Genomic DNA, 23,867 nt, shown 5'->3' on the forward strand with positions numbered 1-23,867 from the left:
GGGCCTCCAGTGACAAGGAAGGATCGAAAAGAACTCCCAAGCTACGAACCTGTTCCTTCAAGGGGAGTGTAACCCCATCGAGAACAAGATGAACATCCACCATCTGGGCAGGGGAAGCACTCACCAACATCGTCTCAGTCTTGTCTGGATTGAGCTTCAGTTTGTTCGCTCTCATCCAGTCCATTATCGCGGCCAGGCAACGGTTTAGTATGTTAACAGCCTCACCTGAGGAAGATGAAAAGGAGAAATAGAGTTGCGTGTCATCAGCATACTGATGACAACGCACCCCAAAACTCCTGATGACCGCACCCAGCAGCTTCATGTAGATGTTAAAGAGCATGGGGGACAGTACTGATCCCTGTGGGACTCCACAATGGAGAGTCCAGGGTGTCGAGTAATGTTCCCCAAGCACTACCCTCTGGTGACAACCCACCAAGTAGGAGCGGAGCCACTGCCAGGCAGTACCCCCAACTCCCAACTCCATGAGTCTTCCCAGAAGGATACCATGGTCGATGGTATCAAAAGCAGCTGAGAGATCAAGGAGAATCAACAGGGTCACACTCCCCCTGTCCCTCTCCCGACAAAGGTCATCATACAGAGCGACCAAGGCTGTTTCGGTACCAAAACCGGGCCTAAAACCGGATTGAAATGGATCAAGATAATCAGTGTCATCCAAGAGCCCCTGGAGCTGGCCGGCAACCACCCGTTCCAGCACCTTGCCCAAGAACGGAACATTCGCCACAGGTCTATAGTTGTTCATGTTATCTGGGTCCAAGGAGGATTTCTTCAGGAGCGGTCTCACTACCGCCTCTTTTAGGCAGTCAGGGACCACTCCCTCTCTCAAAGAGGCATTTATCACCTCCTTGGCCCAGACGGCGGTTCCGGTCCTGCCAGCTTTCACCAGCCAAGAGGGGCAAGGGTCCAGCACAGACGTGGTCACCCGCACCATTCCAAGGATCTTGTCAACATCCTCAAGCTGCACAGACTGAAATTCATCCAAGAAATAAGGACAAGACCGTGCTCTGGACGCTTCATTAGGTCCAACGGCTATAATAGTGGAGTCTAAGTCCCGGCAAATGCATGCGATCTTATCTTGGAAGTGCCCAGCGAACTCGTCACAGCGGGCTACAGAGGAATCTATAGTGTCCCGAGGGCCAGAGTGTAAAAGCCCTCGTACAATTTTAAAAAGCTCCGTTGGGCGGGAAAGTGATGACTTAATGGTGGCAACAAAATAGCTCTTTTTTGCTGCCCTCACCGCTACTATGTATCGCTTAGAACAGGCACTTACCAAGGCATAATTGCATTCATCGGGAGTTCGCCTCCATCTGCACTCAAGCCTCCTCCTCTCTTGCTTCATCGCTCTCAGCTCCAAGGTATACCATGGAGCTGTATGAGCTCTACATAGGAGGGGGCGCATGGGAGCGATCGTGTCAACCGCCCGGGTCATCTCTGTATTCCACAGTTCGACCAGGGCCTCGACAGGAGCACCAGTCTTCTCAGTCGGAAAATCCCCCAGAGCCCTTTGGAAACCTTCTGGATCCATTAGTCTCCGGGGGCGGACCATTTTAATAGGTCCCCCACCCTTGCAGAGGGAAAGGGACGCTGTGAGCTTAAACTTCAGCAGGCGATGATCTGTCCATGACAACGGAATAGATGAAAAACCGCCAACCTCCAGATCACCATCCCCATGTCCAGTGGCGAAGATCAAATCAAGGGTATGTCCCGACACATGCGTCGGGCCAGTAACAAATTGAGACAGCCCCATGGTTGTCATGGAGGCCATGAAGTCCTGAGCTGCCCCAGATAAAGCAGTCTCGGCATGGACGTTGAAGTCCCCCAGTACCAATAGTCTAGGGGACCGCAACAATACCTCCGAGACTACTTCTGTCAGCTCAGGGAATTTGTTGAGCAGCAGGGCGGGCGGTACACCAACAGAATTCCCAGTCTGTCTCTCTGACCCAGCACAAGGTGGAGACACTCCAAGCCAGTCGTCACCTGGACAGGGTGCCTGGTGAGTGAGAAAGAACTCCTATAGATCACAGCAACCCCACCTCCCCGTCCTTCGGTTCTACCATGATGCTGAACCATATACCCAGGTGGGCAGAGCTGGGAAAGAGCAACTCCTCCCTGATCTCCCACCCAGGTCTCGGTTATACACGCCAGGTCGGCATCCTCCTCCACAATTAAATCATGAACAAGGGAGATCTTATGATGTACCGACCTGGCGTTCAACAACAGCACATGGAGATCCGAAGGCCGACTGATAGAACAACCAGCAATCCCGGGGATGTGAGGAGAACCGGAACAAGTCACAGACACTATTTGTCTGGGGCGAGTTCCCCTTACCTGGAACGTTCTCCTCACAACACCATACCTCCCATTACCCGTCACTACGCTAATTGGGGGCCCCAAAAGTCTCCCCGGTTGATGTATAATACTCTCTCGTCCAAAGGATGTTAGGATTAGGAGATATGCATTTGACCTTTACAACTAGGTTACTTTGCGGTCAGGTGTCTTTTTCTTGGCAAAGATTAGGAAGTGCTCTCCAACAAGCAACAAATGCCGACATTCTTTCAAATGCCGACATTCTCTCAGTTTTAGGAAAGCTTTAATCTGATTTATCATATCCTTTACAGAAAACTTTTTTTTTCAGCAAGCCTATCCAGACGCAATTTATTTACCTATACTTTTTAAAGCCTTACTGATTTTATACTTGTTTTTAAGTGATAGTTTTATATATATTTGTTTTCAATTGGTTTGTGGACTTTAGCTGTTTTTGTCTACAATTTTATTTGTATGCCACTGTGAAGTCGGTCATTATAATCCCTATTTTATGGATGTAAGGCTTGGAAATAATGATACATGCAAAACCACCCAAGGGCGTTCTGGCTGAGCAGAGATTTGAACACAGATTGAAGCCAAAAGCTTCAAAATAGTCTGTAAAATATGTTGTCCTTCATGTTAACAAAATGTGTTATCCTTAAGACTGGCTCCGGTTTAATAAAACTGATTTCACACCAAAAAAACCCAGTTAATCTGTCAAATTAAACCAATTTAGATACTGGTGGAATTCAGGTCAGGTCAGCATTAGAACCTCAAGTTAGCCCCACATTTTGGCTCTTTAATTTGGAACCAGAAATTTTCCTATTAGAGATTGGCTGGGGCTGCCTTTCCCATTGATCGACAAAGAGAATTCGAGTCTTTTTTTCCTTTCCTGTTTAGCTGCAATCTTTAGTTAGATCAAGTGAGGTGGAGGTTAGTTTCAAAGTGATAAATAAGCAAGCCCAAAATAGGATCCTTGCTCCTATCTGCAGAAGAAGGAGGAAAATTGGGTTTCACCACTTTAAAAAACAAAAAAGGAGGGGGGGAGGAACAGCAGTTCCCTGGCCTAGATTCCGAAATACATCAGGACTCCCCCCAGCTGTTGACTCTTCAAAGGTAGCAGGAGAACGTACCTTTTAAACATGCTCAAGAGTCACTGAGAGCTGCTGAATTTGCCTTTGTCAGGTGAATTCAGGTCACCAGGTACAAGCAACTGCAGCAGCTGCCTTCAGCACAAGGGCTCTGGAGGGTGCGTTGGATTGATTTCTGTAGCGCCCGGGAAATGCAAACTCCAGCAGTTCCTTTTCCTGCTATGACATGTAAAGTGGCACGCTGAAATCCATTCTGTTGCTAGAGGTTCAAGGATTGCCAGTGTGGGCTGTGATTGCCTCTTCTCTCCACCTCACATTCCACCACCACCACCACCCTACTGCAGAGAAACCAACTGCAGTGTCAGCAGCATGGACACTGTGACAGCGGTGGTGATGGATGAGGCAGCATACGACACAGTCACTAATAATGCCTCTGAGGGGAGAAAAGTGGGGGGGAGGGTTTGCTGCTGCTGATTGTGTCAGTTTGGCTGCAGATAGCTGCTATAAAATAAAAAAACTTATAATCTTGCAAGGGCTTGAGTGTGTGTAAATGCAGAGGACCTGACAGCTGTTAACGCAGAGGAGATGAGGCTTCTGTTCCCATTTCTCTGCCATGGACCAGCTGCATTGACCTTGTGTGGGGCATTTCATCTCCCTGGTCCTCAGATTTCACTCCCATGTTCTACACAGGCAACTGAAAATATGGCTCCACATATGCTGGGGAAAGATCTTTTTTTCATCGCCCAGATCTATAATTCAGATTTGGAGCTTATGTTGGGCTGGAATGTATATTTGATTACAAAATGGTCGACTTCTCCTTTCCGTCCCTATGTACGCATATTCACACACGAGAGAGACTCTGAGCTGTTTTAGCGCCACATGTGCAAATGTACTGTGTCTACACTGCACACTCAAACTGCCTTGGCTATCTTGCAGCTTCCTCAAGGAATCCTGGACATTACAGTTTTGTAAGGTGGGTTGAGAATTATATGTTGATGCCCAGTCTTTGCAAACCTACCATTTTCGGGATTCCTTGGCATGGAGGGTGAGGTGAGAAATATGCTATATGGATTAAAGAGTGCTTTAAAGATAGGAAAGGATTGCTCCGCAAACAGCTGAGATTGCAATCTAGCAAAATATTGCCATCCAAGGCACCCAGGCTGCTTCAGAGGAAGCTGCCTTACATCGTCAGAGTTTTTGTCCATCTAGCCCAATATAGTCTACCCAGATTGGCAGCAGCTCTGCACATCTCAGGCAGAGAGAGTTCTTTCCTATCAACTGCTGCTGCCTGGTCTCTCTTTAAATTGGAGATAACTGGAACTGGACCAGGGGCTTTGCACATCCAAAAAATATTCTCTGCTGCCACTAAACTATGGTCCCTTCAAGCTTTCAGAGTTTGTTGTGTTTGAAGCAACTGCTACCTTTTACTAAGAAGTAAATTCCATTGAAATCAATGGGTCTGATGCCTACAGAAAGGTATTGTTTATATATAGTACAGAGGCAGAGTCTGCAAACTCACTCAGCACAGGTGGGGTTGTTTACTCCCCTTTTCCCTGCACCTGGCACAGTAGCCAGGATAGCAGTTTATCAGTAGGCAGGTCCCAAAACAGGCACATGAACTGAAGCATCTGGCAGTGATTTGTAAGGGCCTGTGTGTGTAAATGCCTGGAGCCAAATATCCCATCTGCCTTATAGGAGGTAGGGAATGCACCCTGGCAAGGTTTTAAGCTTAATGCTATCAAATAAGAGGACAGGACTTGACAATGTTAAATACACAGGCAAAATCAATTCAGGTTATCATAGCAACTGTCTGTTGTCGTCGTCCCCTCCCCCCCACCTGCCTGGTGCTTCCCTTTACTTGATTTTTGTGTTTTTGGTTTGCCCCTGGATGTGTTTTGATTATGTCCCTCTACATCAGTGGTGGGAACTTGCAGCCTGCCTGATGTTGTTACACAGCTCCCATCATCCTTGACTGCCGGCCATGCTGGCTGGGGCTGATGAGAGTTAAGCAACATCTGAAAGGCCACAGGTTCCCCTACTATTGCGGAACAGCAGTGCAGAAAGTGGTTGGGTTTTGCAACAATAGCAGTACAAGGCTGTATCCCAGAAATTATAATTAATAATAATAATAATGCATAGGCTCCACCTTTGGGGATTTGGAACTATTTTTCACCTAAGTATCCCACAGGTCCTGTCTAAAGAATGGGATGTCACTTTACTGTGGAACAGCAGTACATATGGAGCCTCCTATGCTTTAGTGTGGTTTTGTCTCATTTAACAGCTCAAGTGTCAGAACACCACAGGAAGGAGAGGCAGGCAGAACTCCTGCAGGCCTGTCCCTGTGCCATAGCCAAGCCCATGGCCCTGCCCCTTGCTGCTGTCCAGGTGTCTTCATAAACTCCTGCTCCTTGTTTCACTTGTGGCACCACCCACTTTGGCAACCCGTGTTTTTTTCAAACCAGGGATGGGGGTTATGTGCATCTACTTTGTTTTATTATATATATAATATATAATAATATATATTAATATTATATATATATATTAACTGAATGAGAACATTCATAAACTGCTTAATCAAAGAGCACTCTAAGTGGTGTCCATATAAACCTTGAGATTCACCAAAAGCAGAGCCAGATGCAAAATAGCGGCTCAGAAAAGAAGACCTAGAGTTGGGGGATGAGGTGACTCCCAGCAGAGCTTACATGTTTGCAAATGTACTTGTTTCCCACCAAGCTGTCTCTTGATTTCAGCAGCCTAATTTGGGGGAGAGGGATGTCTTTCTGTTGTTGCTGTAGTTAAAATGCAGAAAGGTCGGAAACCCCTACTGCAAATCACCTGGCAATCATAACATCAGACTGGATCCCAATTTACCTTCTGCCCACCTTTGTTTTAAACCAATGGTTTTCAATATTTGTAACTTTAGAAAACATTTTCCAGAACAAGTGATTGGTAAGGAACCCCTGAGGATTCCAAAGCAATGTTTAGTGTGTATGCTTGGTTCACATCATGTGGCACAGACATCAGCTTGACTCATGGGATCCTCGCTGTTGCCCCTGCATCAGCTGAGACTGTGGCCATCTCTAGAGAACATGCTCAGTACTTCCACAATATCTGCCCATTGCAGGGAAAGATCATCACATGCTTGTCACCCGTTATTGATCTCAGATAAGGAAACCCAGATTTCTCTGGAACGCCGTTTGAAAGCTGTTGCTTCTAAATACAACAAAGTAAGAGGTTGTGAAGTAGAATCAGCAATGCACGTGGTTGGGATGAAGGAACATAAGATGTCTCTCCAAACAAGTATGAAAAAGGTCATGCAAAAGTTACTCTAGCATTTAATGCAGTGCCAACGTTTACATTTTAAAAAACAAACAAACCCAGAATCTGAATGCTAATTGGGTATAGGACACAAGATGCAACGCAGACCACAGTCTGCTCCAGAGGTGGTCACAGGTTTGCTGGGCACTAATACCAGCAAATGGCAAGGTAGCACTGTTGTTCACATATTGCATGCGGGACTAGAGCGGTCAGAAGCACTACGAAAGGGCCATGGCTCAGCAGTTGAGCTTCTGCTTTGCATGCACAGGATTCCAAGTTCATTCCCTAGCATCTCCAGGTAAGGCTGGGAGAGACCCAGGGCTGGATTAAGCTGAGGAGGGCCCCTAGGCTGATGGGTGTTTGGGGCCCTCTTCTCCCTACCTTTCCGCTTTTTTTCGCGCAGGTTTGCCATCAATCAAGATGGTGGCCGAGGTTTCCCTAAGGGGCTGAAGGCTCTGCCTCCATCTTGGTTGATGGCAGCAATGCACACGTGTAGCACGCATGCGTGCCATCAACAAAGATGGTGGCAGAGGCTTCAGCCCCTTAGGGAAACCTCAGCCGCCATCTTGATTGATGGCAAACGGCAAAAAACAGCGGAGAAAAAGGTAAGTGAAGCGGGGGGATGGCAGGCGGTTCAGAAGCTCTTGTCTCGCGATATTTTTTTTTAGCTTATGCATGGGCCCCCAAGAGCTCCGGGCCCCTAAGCTTCAGCCTACTAAACCTAATGGATAATCCAGCCCTGGAGAGACCCCTTGTCTGAAATCCTGGAGTGTTGCTGTCAGTGTAAGCGCATCTAGAAGTAATGAGACAGTAATGGGGCATGATACAGCAGACTTCTGGAATGCTTTTTCCAGCGCTGGAGGGGGGAATGGGTGATTATGAATGCTGGGAGCTGGGGTTGGGAGCACACTAGTTGCCCACAGCAAAGCGTTTTCATTGGCCACAGCTGGAAGGGCAATGGCTTGATCTGCTGATCAGTTGCAAAACCTTTTTGAAGCTGAATTTTTTAAAAACATCCCAAGCTGATCCCACCAGGTTTTACAGTAAAAAGGGTGGGGTTTGACAAGCATTGTGTGCCCATTTTCAGAACGAGTTGGAGGCTCACTGGAACCGTGAGTGTGTCTGTACTCTAGGATGCTCTGCCCATTTCCATTGTATGCATGCAGAGTAAAGGTAGATATTGGTGCATGCTCCAGGGATGTGTGTGTAAACTCATGGGAGGGAGACGTTGTGGCAATCCCATTTTAACTGTTTCTTGTTTCAAGCTGCAAACTGGGCTGCCCAGATTTATGTATTGCTTTTTCCAGAAGTTGTTGCCCACTCAGAGGAAAACAAGACACCTGCCTGCAGAATGCAGTGCCTGAGAATGGAAGTGTCACAGCTCTTACTTTAGGAGATTCACCTCTGCCGCACTTAGTTTTTACCAAGAGAGGATTGGTACCTTAGCTTGAGCCAGAGAACAATAGGTTTTGGACCAGGGATGGGGAAACTGTGGACCTCCAAATATTGCTGGACTACAATTTCCATCATTCCTGGCCATTGGCCATGCTGGCTGGGGCTCATGGGATTTGGAGTCCAACAACATCTGGAGAGCACTAGGTATCCTGCATTCTTGAGTTAGGCCAGCCATTTAAACAAAAAACTTAACTTTTTTTTTTTTGGTGTAATGTATACACCTAAAAGTGTAACACTGGAATGAAGCAAATGAGTCTGATTCAGGCACACTCCTCAGAGTGGAGATTATTGGCTGCAATTCCCTGTCAAGTATATACTCAGTGGCAAACCTGGGTTTCCTTAATGTGTGAAAAGGTGCTCCTGAGAGATCCAGGATTCGCAGCGGCAAACTGTACTGTGCCAAGTATGTTTGTTTTTTGTCACGTCATATGTGGAACCGCCCAGGGTAAAAACAGCCCTTGATCATGTGCAGACGGCCTTGCCTTTGCTGTGTAACGACTCAGACTCCCGATACACTTTTTAAGGTAGACAGAATGGCTTCCGGTTCCAGAGGGTGTTACGTTTTCAGTCAACTTGGGGGCCCGGGATCTCTGTTTAGTTTCCTGAAAGCCTCTGACTTCTAGAGAGCTCCCCCTCACCCGTCAGATATGTGTGCGGGAGGCAGGCTGCTTTTACTTCGGCGGAGGGCACTCTGCACACACTCAAATGCAGTCTCTTTTTTAAATTAATTTTAAGAAAACCTGCTCCAAGTGTTCCAGGTTGGGAGTGGCGATTCTCCTTTACAGCTAACTCGTAAACACGCCCTCCTGACTGCAATTCAGCGCCAAAAAGGGGCCTTCCGTCCGTCTCCCCCGCTCTCCTTTCTCCTGGAGCGCATCTCTCACCTTCCCTCCGTTTGCTTCCTCGCTTGCATGCAAACATGCATTGCATTGTGTTGCTTTCCAGCGCATCCCCGTCGGTTCGCGTGCAACAGCCGCCGCCTGCAGTCAGAATTAATCTGTGCCGGCCGAGCCATGTGAGCAGCAAGTCAGGTGTCTCCCCACCCCGCCTTGGCTGGGCTCCAGCACGTTGCTTGTTTTCTGACACTCGTTCAACGGCAGCTAGAGGCGGACACGTGAGGCGCTGACCCGATTGGAGGCTCCGCTCCGCAGGGGAGGCGAAGCGGAGCTCTCTCCATTCACCGCCAACTCCCCCCACCCCCGCTTTCTGTTCCCTCGACCTTTTCTCCTCCGGTTATTGGCGGGCGATAAAAATAACAAGAGCTTGTGCTTCATGTTACAGATTCACCGCAAACAGTGGGGCAACTCCGGGTATCTTCAGCCTTGGGTAGCCCCACCTCCTTCATGCCCCACTGCAAAGGGCCAGGTCAGGCTTCAGAATTCCTTTTTTACAATTGGGCAAAGGTTGTAGGGGAAAACCTATTTTTGAAAGAGGATGAAAGCAAAATTGTTTAAGGGGCCTTTTTTAAAAAAAAAAACACAGACTTGGACAGGTTGGTGGATGAATTTTGGTTTTTTTCTACTCTAAGATCGTATTCATGCAGAGAGCCAGCGTGGTGCAGCATCACACTGGGATGGGGGAGGAGGGACTCAGGTTTCAAATTCCCAGTCTGTCAAGAAGCTTATTGGGTAACCTTGGGCCAGTCACTGTCTCTCAACCTCACCGACTTCACAGGGTTGTAAAGCCCCAGGGATGGGTAGGCTGTTGGGTGGATCTATGTGTGCTGCCTTGTGCTCTTTAGAGAATATAAAGAATATAAATAAAGAACACTTTTTGTTCTTTTAAAAGTGTGTGATCCACTTTGAGGCTGTAACATGATAGATAAAAAAATAACCTCCTCTTCCACAAAGGCCTTTTAGAAGTAGCTTTAGCCTGCAGATTAACTCTGATGCTTGAAATGGAAGGATACTTCCAATGCACCAACCCAACCACAACAAGGAGTCTTGTGGCACCTTAAGACATTTTATTATGGTGCGAAAGCTCTTCCCATGATAAAATGCATCAGTCTTTAAGGTGCCACAATATGCTTTGTTCATTTTGCTGCAACAGATTTCCCTCCTGTGGAAACACACCCTACCTTGAGCCCGTTAAACAACAATGGCTGGACCAGATTTGGAACATGAGGATGATGATTCTGTAAACTCACAAAAGACAAGGGACGCTTTTAGCCTGTCGCTGTTTCCAGGTGGGAGTCCAGCACATGCCAGCAAATTTAGGTTGCACAATGAAAGTTGATTTGATGCTGTTGCTCAACAAACCCACTCTCCCTTCCAAAAAATCTAGACTTTTGGCCATAAGAAAAGTGACGGGAAAATGCACTGGGAAGTGTGCATAACGCAAAGTCATCTAATCTCCCTGCAAGCAAATCAGAATGAATGCTTAGTAAATAGGGGAACACCCTCACCAATTTTGTGCAAACAAATCGGGATGGATGTTCATTAAGCAGTTGGTCTGGAAGCAACCTAGGAACTGGGGCCAGAACAAGAATGCCATGATGACTTGGTTTCCTTTCATTCCATGCTCAGCTGATGGCCTCTTGTTAGGACAGCTAAATTGTTCAGTGAAATTCATACCAAAATATAATATACTTGTAGCTTCTTTTTCAAGTAGATTCCGACTTATGGCAACCCTATGAATAGGGTTTTCATGGTAAGCCGTATTCAGAGGGGGTTTACCGTTGCCTTCCTCTGAGGCTGAGAGGCAGTGACTGGCCCAAGATCACCCAGCGAGCTTCATGGCTATGTGGGGATTCGAACCTTGGTCTCCCAGTTCTTTCAGCCTTTGTTCCCTATTTCCATCTACCTCAACTCGCCTGAAGTTTAACAAAGAAAAGCTGTTTGGGAACTAGGCTATTCTGCTGGGAGAATAGGATCTATTCTACAGTGAGTATAGGATCTTAGCCTGGAAAGTTCTTTGTTGTTTTGCATGCTCTGTATTAAACCTCTCACCTTTGTTATGCCAATGTACCTCGTGTAACCCGTCTGAGGGTGATTAGCTTTAAGGAAACAAACCACTGCTCTCTTTTGTGTATACCATTCTATTTACTTTTAAATAAACTATCCTTTTATAAATGGTGTGTATTGGCTTGGAACTAGCGATTCTAAATCTAGTCCTTGATTGCTGAACGCTACTGAATACCGTTTATTAGTGAGGGTTAATCCCTTCAATATTCACAAAGGTTTCTGAGATCCCTTCTCTCAGAGAAAGGAACCAGGAAGAAGGGTGGTGGCAGAACTACGGAGTAATTACTCCTGAAGGAGGGAGAGTTGTTGCCTGGGAAGCAGAGACCCAAAGGAGTTGGGACTGTTCGCGAAAGCAAAGAACCCCCCTTGCAGTGCTGAGGGCAAGGGACCCCAGGGGGACAATTCTTTGACACCCCTCCCAACTTCTTGAAATATTCCACCAACGCTGCCTCTGGAAAATTCTGCAAATTACTTGGGAAGATAGGTGGACTAATGTTAGCATATTGGAAGAAGCAAAGACCACCAGTGTTGAAACAATGATCCTCCAACATCAACTTCGCTGGACCGGCTATGTTGTTCGAATGCCTGATCACCATCTTCCAAAGCAGCAAATGTGACATAAACATCGAGAACTGGGAAGCCTTGGCCGATGAGCGTCCCAATTGGAGGTCGGCCATTATCAAAGGTGCTATGGACTGTGAAGAAGCACGAGTACAGGGCGAAAGGGACAAACGAGCTCAGCGGAAGGCACGTCAAGCAAATCCTCATCGTGACCATCTTCCATCTGTAAACCTATCTCCTCACTGTGGGAGGCTGTGTGGATGCAGAATTGGCCTCCACAGTCACTTACGGGCCCACCGTTAAAGACCTTACCCTGGAAGACAATCTTACTCAGCCACGAGTGATCGCCAATGAATGAATAAATGAATGAAGTCCAACACTCTAACCACTATGCCACACTGGCTCTTTTTACACATATGTGTAAAACACAGATATGTGTTTAGGGGTGTCATCCCTGCATGTCTTGTTGGGGTGGTGGAGGCTAGGGCCATGATCATTAGTGAAGCTGTAGGCAATCAATTTTCAGCCTCTTTATGCTGCCTTAGAACTTGGCATTAGATAATAGAAGGGCTCCGTGTTAAAGCAGCACCCCGGCATCCAACAGTAGATGGAGGAGGTGTGAGCTAATCCCCAATTCCTGTGTGTGTCTCTTGACTGAATCAATGTGCCAACTTTTGAATGTCCAAAGGGGTCCTCAGGTGTTGCCCGGGTGGGGAGGAGGGAAGGGAAGACTTTTGCCTCTTTGATCAACAGAACCAGCTATGCTACATAAGGCTGGCACATTTAAGCATTTAGCAGGATGATGTATGCCTTGTTGAACTGCTTGCTCATAAATTATGCTGAGGTCAGGAGCTCACGGTGGAAGTTGAATTTTTGGTTTGTCATTCGTTTGAGGAAGTGTAGGCTGTTTCATTGGGGAGAAGCCAATACTGTGTAAAGAGTTTGAGATCATCTTGATCTAGGCCAAAGATCAAATCCAGTTCTACAGCAAGCAGAAGAATCCCCAGAATGCTCCTTACGCCTGAGTGTCCACTGAGCAAAAGGACTTTGAGTGTTCTTGCCGGATACAAACCCCTTTCTCATGCCCAAAGTTGGTTTTAAGGCTGTCGCTGGTTGCAGTCAGAACAAGCTGCTCCTGTCCTTACAAGCCTCACAATGTCCAGGAAAATATAAAAGAGAGGCAGTTTATTTTTGGCACATTTTTTTTGAAGCCAGGGGTTTTTGCAGGCAGAGCTGAGTGACGATGATTGGCCCTTGCGGCAAATTAAACTCATTCTGTCACCAAAAGACAGAGAACAAGAGTGCAGAGATGTTTGCTTGGAAAATACATCTCCATTCCTGATGTAGGTCACATATGGATGTGGTGTGTGAGTACAGGCACATAAGGCAAGGAACCATGGAAGTGCAGCTCCTGCTAAGATTCTGTGTAGTCCACTTCACAAAGTCTTTGTGCAGATAAGCACATCTCTGATTTTGGAGGGGGGGGAGGGAAGGAGAAAATGGAAAGGAAAGTGGCAACATACTGTATAACTAAAGTATTTGAGAAAGGAGGAGGAGTTGAGAGTTGGTGGGATAATGGCAGGGGAGGAGGGACCACAGTTCAATTGCAGAGCATCTGCTTTACATGCAGAAGGTCCCAGGTTCAGTACCTGGCATCTCCAGTAAAAAAGAAGAGGGGGGAAAAAGAGATCAAGTAGTGGGTGATATAGAAGGCCTCTGCCTGGGACCTTGGAGAACTTCCCTCCCCCAGCCAGAGTGGACAATACTAAACCACACAGACAAAATCTGGCCAGTTTCTAGTATAGCCAGCACCACGAGCAGCTAGAGTGGAATCTTAGTTGCTGAAACCAGCAAGTAAGCCTGACCCAGAAACCTTGATAGCAGAGGTGGGGAATCTGTAGTCCTCCCAGTGTTCTTGGATTCCCCCAGCCCTAGCCAGCATGGCCAGTTGCCAGGAACACAGGAAAGTGCCTTATAGTGAGTCAGACCAAATTGGTCCATCTAGCTCAGTATTGTCTACACTGACTGGCAAGCAGCTCCTTGGGATTTCAGACAGAGGAGTCTCTCCCAGCACTGCCAGGAGATGCTGGGGAAATGCGGGGATTGAACCAGGGACCTTCTGCACGCAAAGCGGCTGTTGTACTACTGAGCTGTGGCCATTCAGGAATTATGGGAATTGTAGTCCAGCAGCATCTGGAGTGCTGCAGGATCCTTTCCCCTGCTTTATAGGGAGGTCAGGGGAGTATCACTTGACCTGCTGCAAACTATTCTTACTAAGAGGCTTCCTTCCTTAGTCTCCCTATAGTTCCTTCCATTGGCCAAACATGAGTGCATAGGCTCAGCTTCCACCCCAATACTCCTTTGAGTTTAGGTTCAGGACCTTCCATATCCTGGAGACCTGACAGTGCAAAGAAATTAAAAAGAACGTTAAGGGGCAATTTGACCAAGCATTTTTCTAAATGTACCCTTAGACAGAAGCTTGCCCTGAGCCACAGGGGTCTCTGGTCCGGCACTGACAGGCATCTTGTGGGGTCCTGCATCACCTCTGCCTCCCTGGAGCGGCTTTCAGATGGTCACTTGGGCTTTTGTGCCTCACTATATGTGTGCTGTCCATTTGCCCTAGTTTTCTGCAGCACATGCCTCCCAGGCTTTGTTCCCAGACCACATGGAGGCTTCATGCTGCATGCATTCAGTTGGTCATTGGCCTCACACCTTCAGGCACAGCTGGCAGTTCAGTGCCCCAGTGGAAAGGGGGATTTTGCAGGGAAGGAGGGAGGGAGGGTAGTTTGCAGTGGCAATGACTCTGTTTAAGGCTGGTTTCCCAGAAAAGGGGAAACAACTGTTTGTGATAACAACCAAAGATAGGGTGGAGGAACAGTGGTTTGAAATCACAGCTAGATAGTTGCTGGATAAATGTTAAAGGTACAGTTAAAATTGTTGTTTTTGTTGTTTTTGTTGTTTTTGTTGTTTTACTATTGCTTTCCATGCGAGCTGAATTCTCCCTTAGTAAGAGAAGCTGAGCAGGCGGACTTCCAGCCTCAGCAGAGTGCAGAATAACCTTGCAGCTTTTCAGGGGAACTCTATGCAGCTTGGCAGCACAGGGATTGGACTTGATCAATGGCCTTCAGCCTATTCAGACCCACAAGCCATTTCCAAACTGCAACAGGGGACTTGCTCTTACAGTTTTTCCTTTATTCTCTCTTTTAAGCAGTGCCCTATAGTAGTCCACACTGCTTTTTGCTTTTTTTGGACATCACGAAATGGGAGCTGAGGAATTGGAAGGATCTGTTGACTAGCTGGCTGCCATTGCCTACAGGCAAGTTGGTGGGGCACAAGGCAGAAATAGACTCAGCTTGTGAGAGGGCAGGTGCCCAGCAGCAGAGTGTAGTGACCTTCTCCTCTTTGAACCAATGATGCCCATTCCCTTTGGCAGGCTCCTAGGGCCTTCTGTAAAGTCACAACCTGGGAGGGCCATGTGTTACTCCAACGGGCCCTGCTCCCCCATCCTGGCAGCGCATGCACACACCCACACACACACCATGCTCACCTCCAGGCAGTGGCAACTTGTAGGTGTATGGACCCTGCCCCTTCCTCAGCCACCAAGATTTGCAGATAATGTGCTGAATTGAAAAATCGGCTGGAAGAATGTTTCAGAACATTTTCCTATGCAAATTGAGGTAATCGCATCTAAAGATTTTCAGTTTATATTGAAAAATTGTCTGATGCCCTAAAGGGTGATCTAATTCAGCATGTTTCTTATACTTGTATTTGGTAAATGTACATAGCAACTTTGAAATGGCTTGCCTAATACTGTATTTGAAATTGGCATCCATTCTTATGAAAAAATTCCTTGGAAAAATAAAAGTGCTGGAAAAATTTCCATTCCACATCGCTGCCACAAGGTCAGGAACTGGAAGCAGAGGTTTCACCTTCTCTGTGGTAGCTCATTGGAGTTGGAAAGGGTCCCTTGCCCCCTCACCGACAGAATCTTGATTTCCTCTCATTGGGTGACATGGAATTGCATGCAAGAACATTTCCTTGAGGTAACCTTAATGCAGGCCTGCAAAACCTGTGACCATCAGACAAAATGCAGCCCAGCAGCCATGCTTATTGTGTTTTTCCCTGCTTGCCTGAGACTGCAATAACAAGGAGGCTGTTAAGCATCTGGCAGGCCACAGTACATACCTCCTGGTCTGCACACCGCTTAGTGGGTCTTGAATTATGCAGGCCTAGCCTAGTGGAATGATCAGACTGGTTGTGCTGCTGGTGGTGGGGTCTCTCCCTTGCATGGTGTGGTTTGGCATTTTCTGTGAATTATCCTGAATTACTGCTCTGTGGTGTAATGGTTAAGATGTTGAACTATGACCTGGGAGACCAGGGTTCGAATCCCCACACAGCCATGAAGTTCACTGGGTGACCTTGGGCCAGTCACTGCCTCTCAGCCTCAGAGAAAGGCAATGGTAAAACCACCTCTGAATACCGTTTACCATGAAAACCCTATTCATAGGGTCGCCATATGTCAGAATCTACTTGAAGGCAGTCCATGTCCATTTTCAGTCACCTGTATAGAATTTGTTTTAACCCTGCCCAGGGACTTAAGGGTGGAGAGTGGGTAATAAATTAAATTATTATTCATATTAATAATAGAATACCCGTATGAACTGTATGGGCTGATCTGTGGGATCCGGGTAGCATTGGTCCTACTGTCGACGGGGCAGGGTTTGGACTTGAAGTGGCCTTTGTAGTACTTGCAGGATTTTTATTGTGGCTGGCCTAAGTTCAGAATGCTAAACCAGGCATGGCAATTGTTGACAGTAGGCAGGCACCCTCGCGATGTTATATTAGATGCCCGCTGCAAGCTTTTTTGTTTCAGCAAGCCTACCCAAATACATAATTTAGCTGTCTATCTTTGTTTTAAAAGTTTTACTGGTTTTATCTGTGTTTTAAAGAAGATGCATTTATGTATATTTGGTTTTTTTTTAATTGTTTTGTGGATTTTAGCTGTGTTTTATCTATAATTTTATTTGAATACCACTTAGGGAACACTTGGATTAAATTGTTTATAAATCTTCTAAATAAATAAATAAAAGTTCATAATGTTGTTCCAATATTCATCTTCCCCTTTACTCCTTCTCACCACTAGGTGGTGTGATCCTGTACGTGGGCTCCACAGCTGGCTCCAGCCCCACCCCGGGCAGCCCTCCCAGTGGATACCGGGTGCCTTCACCACAACACTCCCTGCCATCCTCGTTGGAAGAGCTGACCCTCACTGAGATTGGAGCCATCAAGCCTCAACAGGTCAGCTCCCCGTCCTCGCCCAAGGTAGCTTTCCAGTTTCCTGAAGGGATTCGCTACCCCAGCAAGGGTCAGTCACCCCCAGCGCCGAGCAGGGTACCTGCTGCTAAGCAGAATGGAGCCACCGGCACCTTCACAAGTAAGTGATTCGCAGTTTGTCACCTGTGTTCTGCTTTTGCTGGGTGGGGGGAGGGTGAGGACAGAGGCAAAGGAAGACAGGTAACAGAGCTAAAGACAGCAACTCCAGACTCCCAATTCCCCCATTTTCAGATTTTTAAGAGCAAGGGCGGTGATAAACCTTTGGCTCCAGTGTGAGTGAGGCATTGGTTGCTGTGTGCAGCAGCTAAGAGAATGATTTGTGAGCCAGGATGTCACTAATTCAAATCTCACCTCAACCACAAACCTCTTAGGTGGCCTTAAACAAGCAAAAAACTCTTTGGTCTCACTCCCTGCTCCTTCCCTCTTCTGCAGGAAGGAGGATGATAATATTGACCTATCTTACAAGACTGTGGTATGGATTTATAGCAGCTTTTTGGTAAAGCATTTAGTGTGTCCAAAGTGTTCCACATACATTGTTATGTACTTTTGAAGCATTGTTATGAAGCGTATGGAACACCCTAAGTGACACAAAAAGTAAAGAGAGTGGTGTTGGCCCACAAGAAATAAAAGTTGCCTTAATAGTCACCTAATATGCTTTTTAAAATATTTTTATTCTGTCAGGAGTGGGGGGAGGAGGAGGGAACAACCTCACTTTGGGTACTCCACCTTTGTGTAGGTGCTTATTTATTTAACCACCTCCATATTGAAAATTGCTCATTACACAACACTTGGGGATGAGCTTTGTTCGGAAAAACAAGACAAGATGGCCATCCCAGGGGGCTCTAAGCTGCCTAGTTAACTGAGATTTTATAATCTACTCTGTCCCAAAGGCTCCATGTTGGTAGCAACATTTCCTTTAATGTAAGGTATCTTAACAGTGACAATATGTGTGGGGATGAGAGCCCATAGTTACTCCCCTTTTAAAGACAGGAAGAAATGTTTGACCTAGCCAAAGCCACTTCCAGCAAGTCCAGCATTGTGCTGGGAACCTCCATTTCCATTAGGCCAACATTCTCAAAACCAGCCTTCCCACCTGGTAATCTCCAGGTATTTTGGACTACAGATTCCCATGATTCCTGACCATTGGCCATGCTCTCTGCAGCTAATGGGAGTTATAGCCTGAAACCTCTGAAGGGCACCAAGTTGGGGGTGTGTCAGGGGGCAGAGGCAGTTTGGGGAGGGAGACACAGGTGGAGAATTAACCACAGTTCCTCTCTCCTTCAACAGAGACAGGTGGGATGGTGCTGCTCTGCAAGGTTTGCGGTGACATTGCCTCAGGTTTCCACTATGGTGTCCATGCTTGTGAGGGATGCAAGGTGAGGTACATCTTCATTTTTTTCCCTGCCCCCTTCGTTTTGTTTGTTTGTCCACGTTATCTCTTTGGAGTGATAGAACTAGAAATCATTTTTAAAAAATAACAAAGCTGAGGTTCTTAAGACACTGAATTTGGCCCCTGATATCAAATCCCGCACTTGTGTAATGGAAGACAGGCATGCAGAGAACATGCAATTCTGCCACATGGATGTGTTTTGCATAATTACCTGGGCTACATAACAGTTCAGTGTGAACTCTACATTAATTAGTTTACTTTTAAAGTGCCTTGCGGAAGTGATTAGTCTTGACTCTCTCCTCCTCTTTTCCCTATTTGCGTTGAAGGCAGGCCTGCTATATACTGCAATCTGCCCCCTAGCAAAGTAGGGCAGGGTGGTGGTAGGAAAAACAGGAGAAACAAAAGGGATGCTTCAGTTATGACCAGGGGGCAAAGGTTTGTGACATGAGTTGACATAAAATTGGAATATACTGGTGTATAGATGCCTCTGGGCAAATTAAGGTGGTGGGTGGCTGAGGTCTCAGTAGCCCTGCACTTTGCAACCCAGCTGACCTGCAAGCAAAATAATTTGTTAAAAAAATTAAAGGGGGGGGAGGGGCAAGAGAGCCAGAGCTTGCCACAGAAAATCCTGGGGCTCAGGTTGTCTGGGCAACCTCCTCACAACACCCCTGCTGCTGATCAGGCCTACTTTGTTGTTGTCCGTCCAAACTGGCCCCTAGGAATTCAGGGGAAAGTTAGCTTTCATTAGGTTTTCTAGAACTAATTGCAGCCCCTTTGGCCAGCTTTTGGAAAGAGACATGTCCAGCCCTTCAGGACTAGCAGCATTTTCAGTTTTAAAAACAACTCTAAAAGTAGAGCAGAAAGTGAGTCAGTGTGGACGCTGTGTGGGTACGTGTGTGTGTGCGCGAGAGAGCGAGCTCATGTTTGTTAACCTGTTCCCTCTTTGCTTCTGTCCTATAGGGCTTCTTTCGCCGGAGCATTCAGCAGAACATCAACTACAAGATGTGTGTGAAGAATGAAAACTGCATGATAATGCGGATGAACCGCAACCGCTGCCAACACTGCCGCTTCAAGAAGTGCCTGGCAGTGGGCATGTCAAGAGATGGTAAGCATCTGGGTAGGGCAACAGCGTGTTTCAGGTGGGGTGGGGGCAGCTATAATGAACTACTTTCAGTGACAATCCAGAATTATGAATGATATCAATAACAGGCCCTGTGGCTTTCTTTCAAGTGCATTCAAATTAGCTGAGCAACATTAAAGCGCGTTGAAGTGACTGCATTTCTTTCTTTTCAGGCAAAGTGTTTATTTAACACTTTGCGTCTGTGTTAGAATTGCTTTTGTTTTCTTTAATAATATGTTTTCAACCCTTTTTTAAAGATGTTTTTAAAGCTTTTTTAAAAAAATGTTTTTAACGTTGTTTTGTTTTAATGTATTTTAAGGGTTTTTTAAATTATGTTTTAAAGTGTTTTTAGTGTTTCTGTTTGCCACCCTGGGCTCCTGCTGGGAGGAACGGCGGGATAAAATCAAATAATAAATAAATAAATAAATTTAATGTCCAGTAAAATATACTTTTTTTTAGGAATGGTGGCATCTCCCCCTAAGATGGCTGGGGAACAGGACAGAGGGGGCAGGATAAAAGGGGGCTGGACCCAGGTATGCTCTGGCATTAATGTGCCCAGTGGTACAAAACCCAAGCAACTCCTTAAGGCACAGAAATGGCTGACCACTACTGCTCTTTTACAAGGGCACAGTGTCAGCAGATCCTTGGTTGATAAATAGAATCCTGGGCTGATTTATGCTGCTGAGCCAGGATTTTGAGGGCAACAGAAAGATGTGGGAGGAGCCCCTCATGCCCAGAAAGGAAGCAGAATCCTGTGATTAATGGTCACAGCGGTTCTCTGGAGTACATGATAGATGTGCCCAGAAGCTTGAGAAATGGGTTGCTAATTTTGGCTTTGCAGTGATGTTGTGTATTTTGGAGCCAGTTTGGATCTGGCCCTCCCTGCTTTGTCTGCACAAGGATAATACCAAAATCAGTAGTCGCCCAAGTTGCAAAAACAACATTGCGCATGCGTGTACATGCGTACTCAGAATGTCACACACACACACCCCGAGCATATAGGCAGGGTCAATAATCATTGCTTCTCCAGGGAAAGACCGTCCTGCCTTCCCAGACGAGCAGCCTAGTGAGCTGAGTGGTCGTATTGTGTTGGAGCTCCTAAGAAAATCATACTAGTTCATTATTAGGCTTCTTCTTCCTGCCGCCCATGGAGCCTTCCTCACAATATGCCCGAGAAGGGCCTGTTTCACAGAGTCCAGCCCCCTCTGCCCCATGTTACCCACGTTTTCCTGCATTTTCTCCCTTCTGCAGCTGTGCGCTTTGGGCGCATTCCAAAACGGGAGAAGCAGCGCCTGCTTGATGAGATGCAGAGCTACATGAACAGCCTGAACGAGGCCCCCATGGACATTGGCTTGAGTCCTGAGGCAGATGCCCCACCCAGCCCTAATGCCCAGGAAGAGGAGGCCATCAGTGCCATCTCAAGGGCTTACCATGACATCTTTGTGAACGGGCAGGACCGCCTGGGGAAGCGCAGCAGTGGGTCTCCAAGGAGTGAGGCCTGCCCTTTGACCAACTACAACGAGCAGCAGTTTAGCAACTCCTACAGCTATGGGCAGTACGAGTCGGCCACTCTGCACGTCTCCAGCTATGGCCCTCAGGAGCCACCCAGTTTTGTGGACAACAGTCCCCGGTGCTTCGGCAACGAGATCTTCCAGGCCCAGCAGGCTGGCTATCTGCACAATGCTGGACACTATCCAGCCTTTGACTACAGCTATCCTGAGGCAAATGCCCAGAGGGGCTGCCCCTGGCGGGGGACAACCAGCAGAGGCATTGTAAGTACTTATTAATTATAATGGGCATGTTGTGATAGCCACAAGAACATTGGCAGGTTTTTGGATGTTATAGAAGATAGATCTGTTAATTATGGGTAAGAACTATGATTGCTCAGGATGGAACCTGCATGTTTGGAGGCACTATATCTCCAAATCCTGGAGACAAACAACAAGGGATGGCTATCTCCACACCCTGCTTATGAGCTTTTCATTAATCCCAGATGTGATTTGACTTTAGAATAAGAGGGATCACAGTGATGCAGCCCTACCTTGTTAACCCTGCTGCAGGATCTCAAATAAGACAGCTCTGATGTCCGATGGAAAACTCTTGAGGTCCCTCTGTTGGAAATTGGTGCAACTGCAGTGATAAGCTGCAGAACTGTATTGACTGATTTTTAAAAACTGAGAGCTACTTTCAACAGCCCAAAGGGCTAGTAATAAATATAATGTATATATTTTAGGATTAAATAATGGTACCTTGCCAACCTTATTTTAGAAATTTCCCACTTGAATCAGGGCAATATCATTCTAAGGTTTAGCTGCATGTATACATTACACATAGTTCTGTACGGCTCAGCTACGTCCTCTGCCTTGAGCTGGAAATGCTGCCACGTTACATTCACTACCTGCTGACCCAGAAATACCTCTGGCTGGATCTACATATGCAGAAGAAGGTGATCAAGCCCTGGTGTCATAGACTGCGATATACCACTTCACACTGCAGATGCACAAATATTATTTTTGAATGCTCCCTTGAGTGTGTGGTTTTTAAAAAATATATATACAAAGAATCCCTGCAAGCAGCAAACTAGCACACAAGGACAAATGGTTCTAGCCCAGTCTTTTCCTTCTGTGCTAGTTTTCTATACCTGTGGAGGGTTTTTTGTTTTGTTTTTATCCAACTCAAAAACATGAGCCCTCATTTCAGTCTGAAGTGGTACAGTCCATTCTATAACTTCAGGACCATCTTCTTGCCCTCACATCATTCTGCTGCATGGTTAGATCCAGCTGCACTTCTTGAACAATTCTGCTCCAGTACTTTCCCCTCCTCTCCGCCTTGTAAATTTGCATTGGAGAGTCCAACATCCTGCTACAGTTGTAGGGTCATCTGCTAGCCAGCCACCTTGTGCAGATTGAGCTACATCTTTCAGGGCACCATCTTCTACAATCACACAAGGAAGCCACCAGTAAAATAAATAAAAATCCAGATGACTCAAAGATGACCCAAATGTGTGCTGGAGTCCTAGTTACAAAGTTTAAAGTTATGTAAATCTTCTGTTGTTATTACTTTAGTCTTCTTGACGTTCAGCTGTAGTCCTGCTTTTGTGCTTTCCTTTTTAACTTTCATCAGCATTCATTTCAAATCATTACTGGTTTCTGCTAGTAGTATGGTATCGTCTGCATATCTTAAATTATCGATATTATTTCTCCCTCCAATTTTCACATCTCCTTCATCTTGGTCCAATCCCGCTTTCTGTATGATATGTTCTGTGTATAAACAAATACGGTGATAAAATACACCCCTGTCTCACACCCTTTCCGATGGGGAACAAATCGATTTCTCCATATTCTGTCCTTACAGTAGCCTCTTGTCCAGAGTATAGGTTGCACATCAGGACAATCAGATGCTGTGGTAACCCCTTTTTTCCTTAAAACATTCCATACCTTTTCATTATCAACACAATCAAAGACTTTGCTGTAATCTATAAAGCACAGGGTGATTTACTTCTGAAATTCCTTGGTCCGTTCCATTATCCAACATATGTTTGTGATATGATCTTTGGTACCTCTTCCCTTTCTAAATCCAGCTTGGACATCTGGTATTTCTCGCTCCATATACAGTAAGAGCCTTTGTTGTAGAATCTTGAACATTACTTTACTCGCATGGGATATTAAGGCAATAGTTTGATAATGACTGCATTCCCTGGGATCCCCTTTCTTTGGGATTGAGATGTATATTGAATGCTTCCAGTCTGTGGACCATTGTTTTATTTTCCATATTTCTTGACAGATTTTTGTCAAAATTTGGACAGATTCAGTGTCAGTAGCTTGTAGCAACCCTGTTGGTATGCCATCTGTTCCTGGTGATTTGTTTCTTCCAAGTATTTTAAGAGCAGCTTTCACCTCACATTCTAAAATTTCTGGTTCTTCTTCATACGGTTCCTCCGTGAATGAATCTGTCATCCAGGCATCTCTTTTATATAGCTCTTCAGTATATTGCTTCCATCTTCCTTTTATTTCATCTCGGTCAGTCAGTGTGTTCCCCTGTTGATTATTCAACATCTCTACTCGTGGTTTAAATTTCCCTTTAATTTCTCTAATCTTTTGGAATAGGGCTCTTTTTCTTCCCTTTTGGTTGTCCTCTTCTATTTCTATACAATAACTATTGTAATAGTTCTCTTTGTCACTACGTATTGGTCACTGTATTGTTGCATTTAGGGTTCTGACCATGTTTCTATTTCCATTTGCTTTTGCTTTCCTTCTCTCTTTAACCATTTTAAGAGTTTCTTCACTCATCCACTGAGGTATTTCTCTCTTTTT

The 23,867-nt window shown here is 46.1% G+C and overlaps 1 protein-coding gene across 3 annotated transcripts in view; it reads left to right on the forward strand.

Moving 5' to 3' along the window:
• LOC133379450 (nuclear receptor subfamily 1 group D member 1-like) overlaps positions 1–23,867 on the forward strand; it is a 48,979-nt gene that overhangs the window by 15,863 nt on the left and 9,249 nt on the right. Inside the window, exons 1-5 of one of the 3 annotated variants that reach the window (XM_061614737.1) lie at positions 9,439–9,551; positions 16,854–17,144; positions 18,332–18,420; positions 19,395–19,539; positions 20,806–21,326. In XM_061614737.1, the coding sequence (XP_061470721.1) occupies positions 9,530–9,551; positions 16,854–17,144; positions 18,332–18,420; positions 19,395–19,539; positions 20,806–21,326 (1,068 nt within the window). In that variant the 5' untranslated portion in view covers positions 9,439–9,529. The other 2 variants (XM_061614736.1, XM_061614738.1) reach the window with 2 other exon arrangements.

The sequence above is a fragment of the Rhineura floridana genome, chromosome 3 (genome assembly GCF_030035675.1).
Source record: "Rhineura floridana isolate rRhiFlo1 chromosome 3, rRhiFlo1.hap2, whole genome shotgun sequence".
NCBI classification, from domain to species: Eukaryota; Metazoa; Chordata; class Lepidosauria; order Squamata; family Rhineuridae; genus Rhineura; species Rhineura floridana.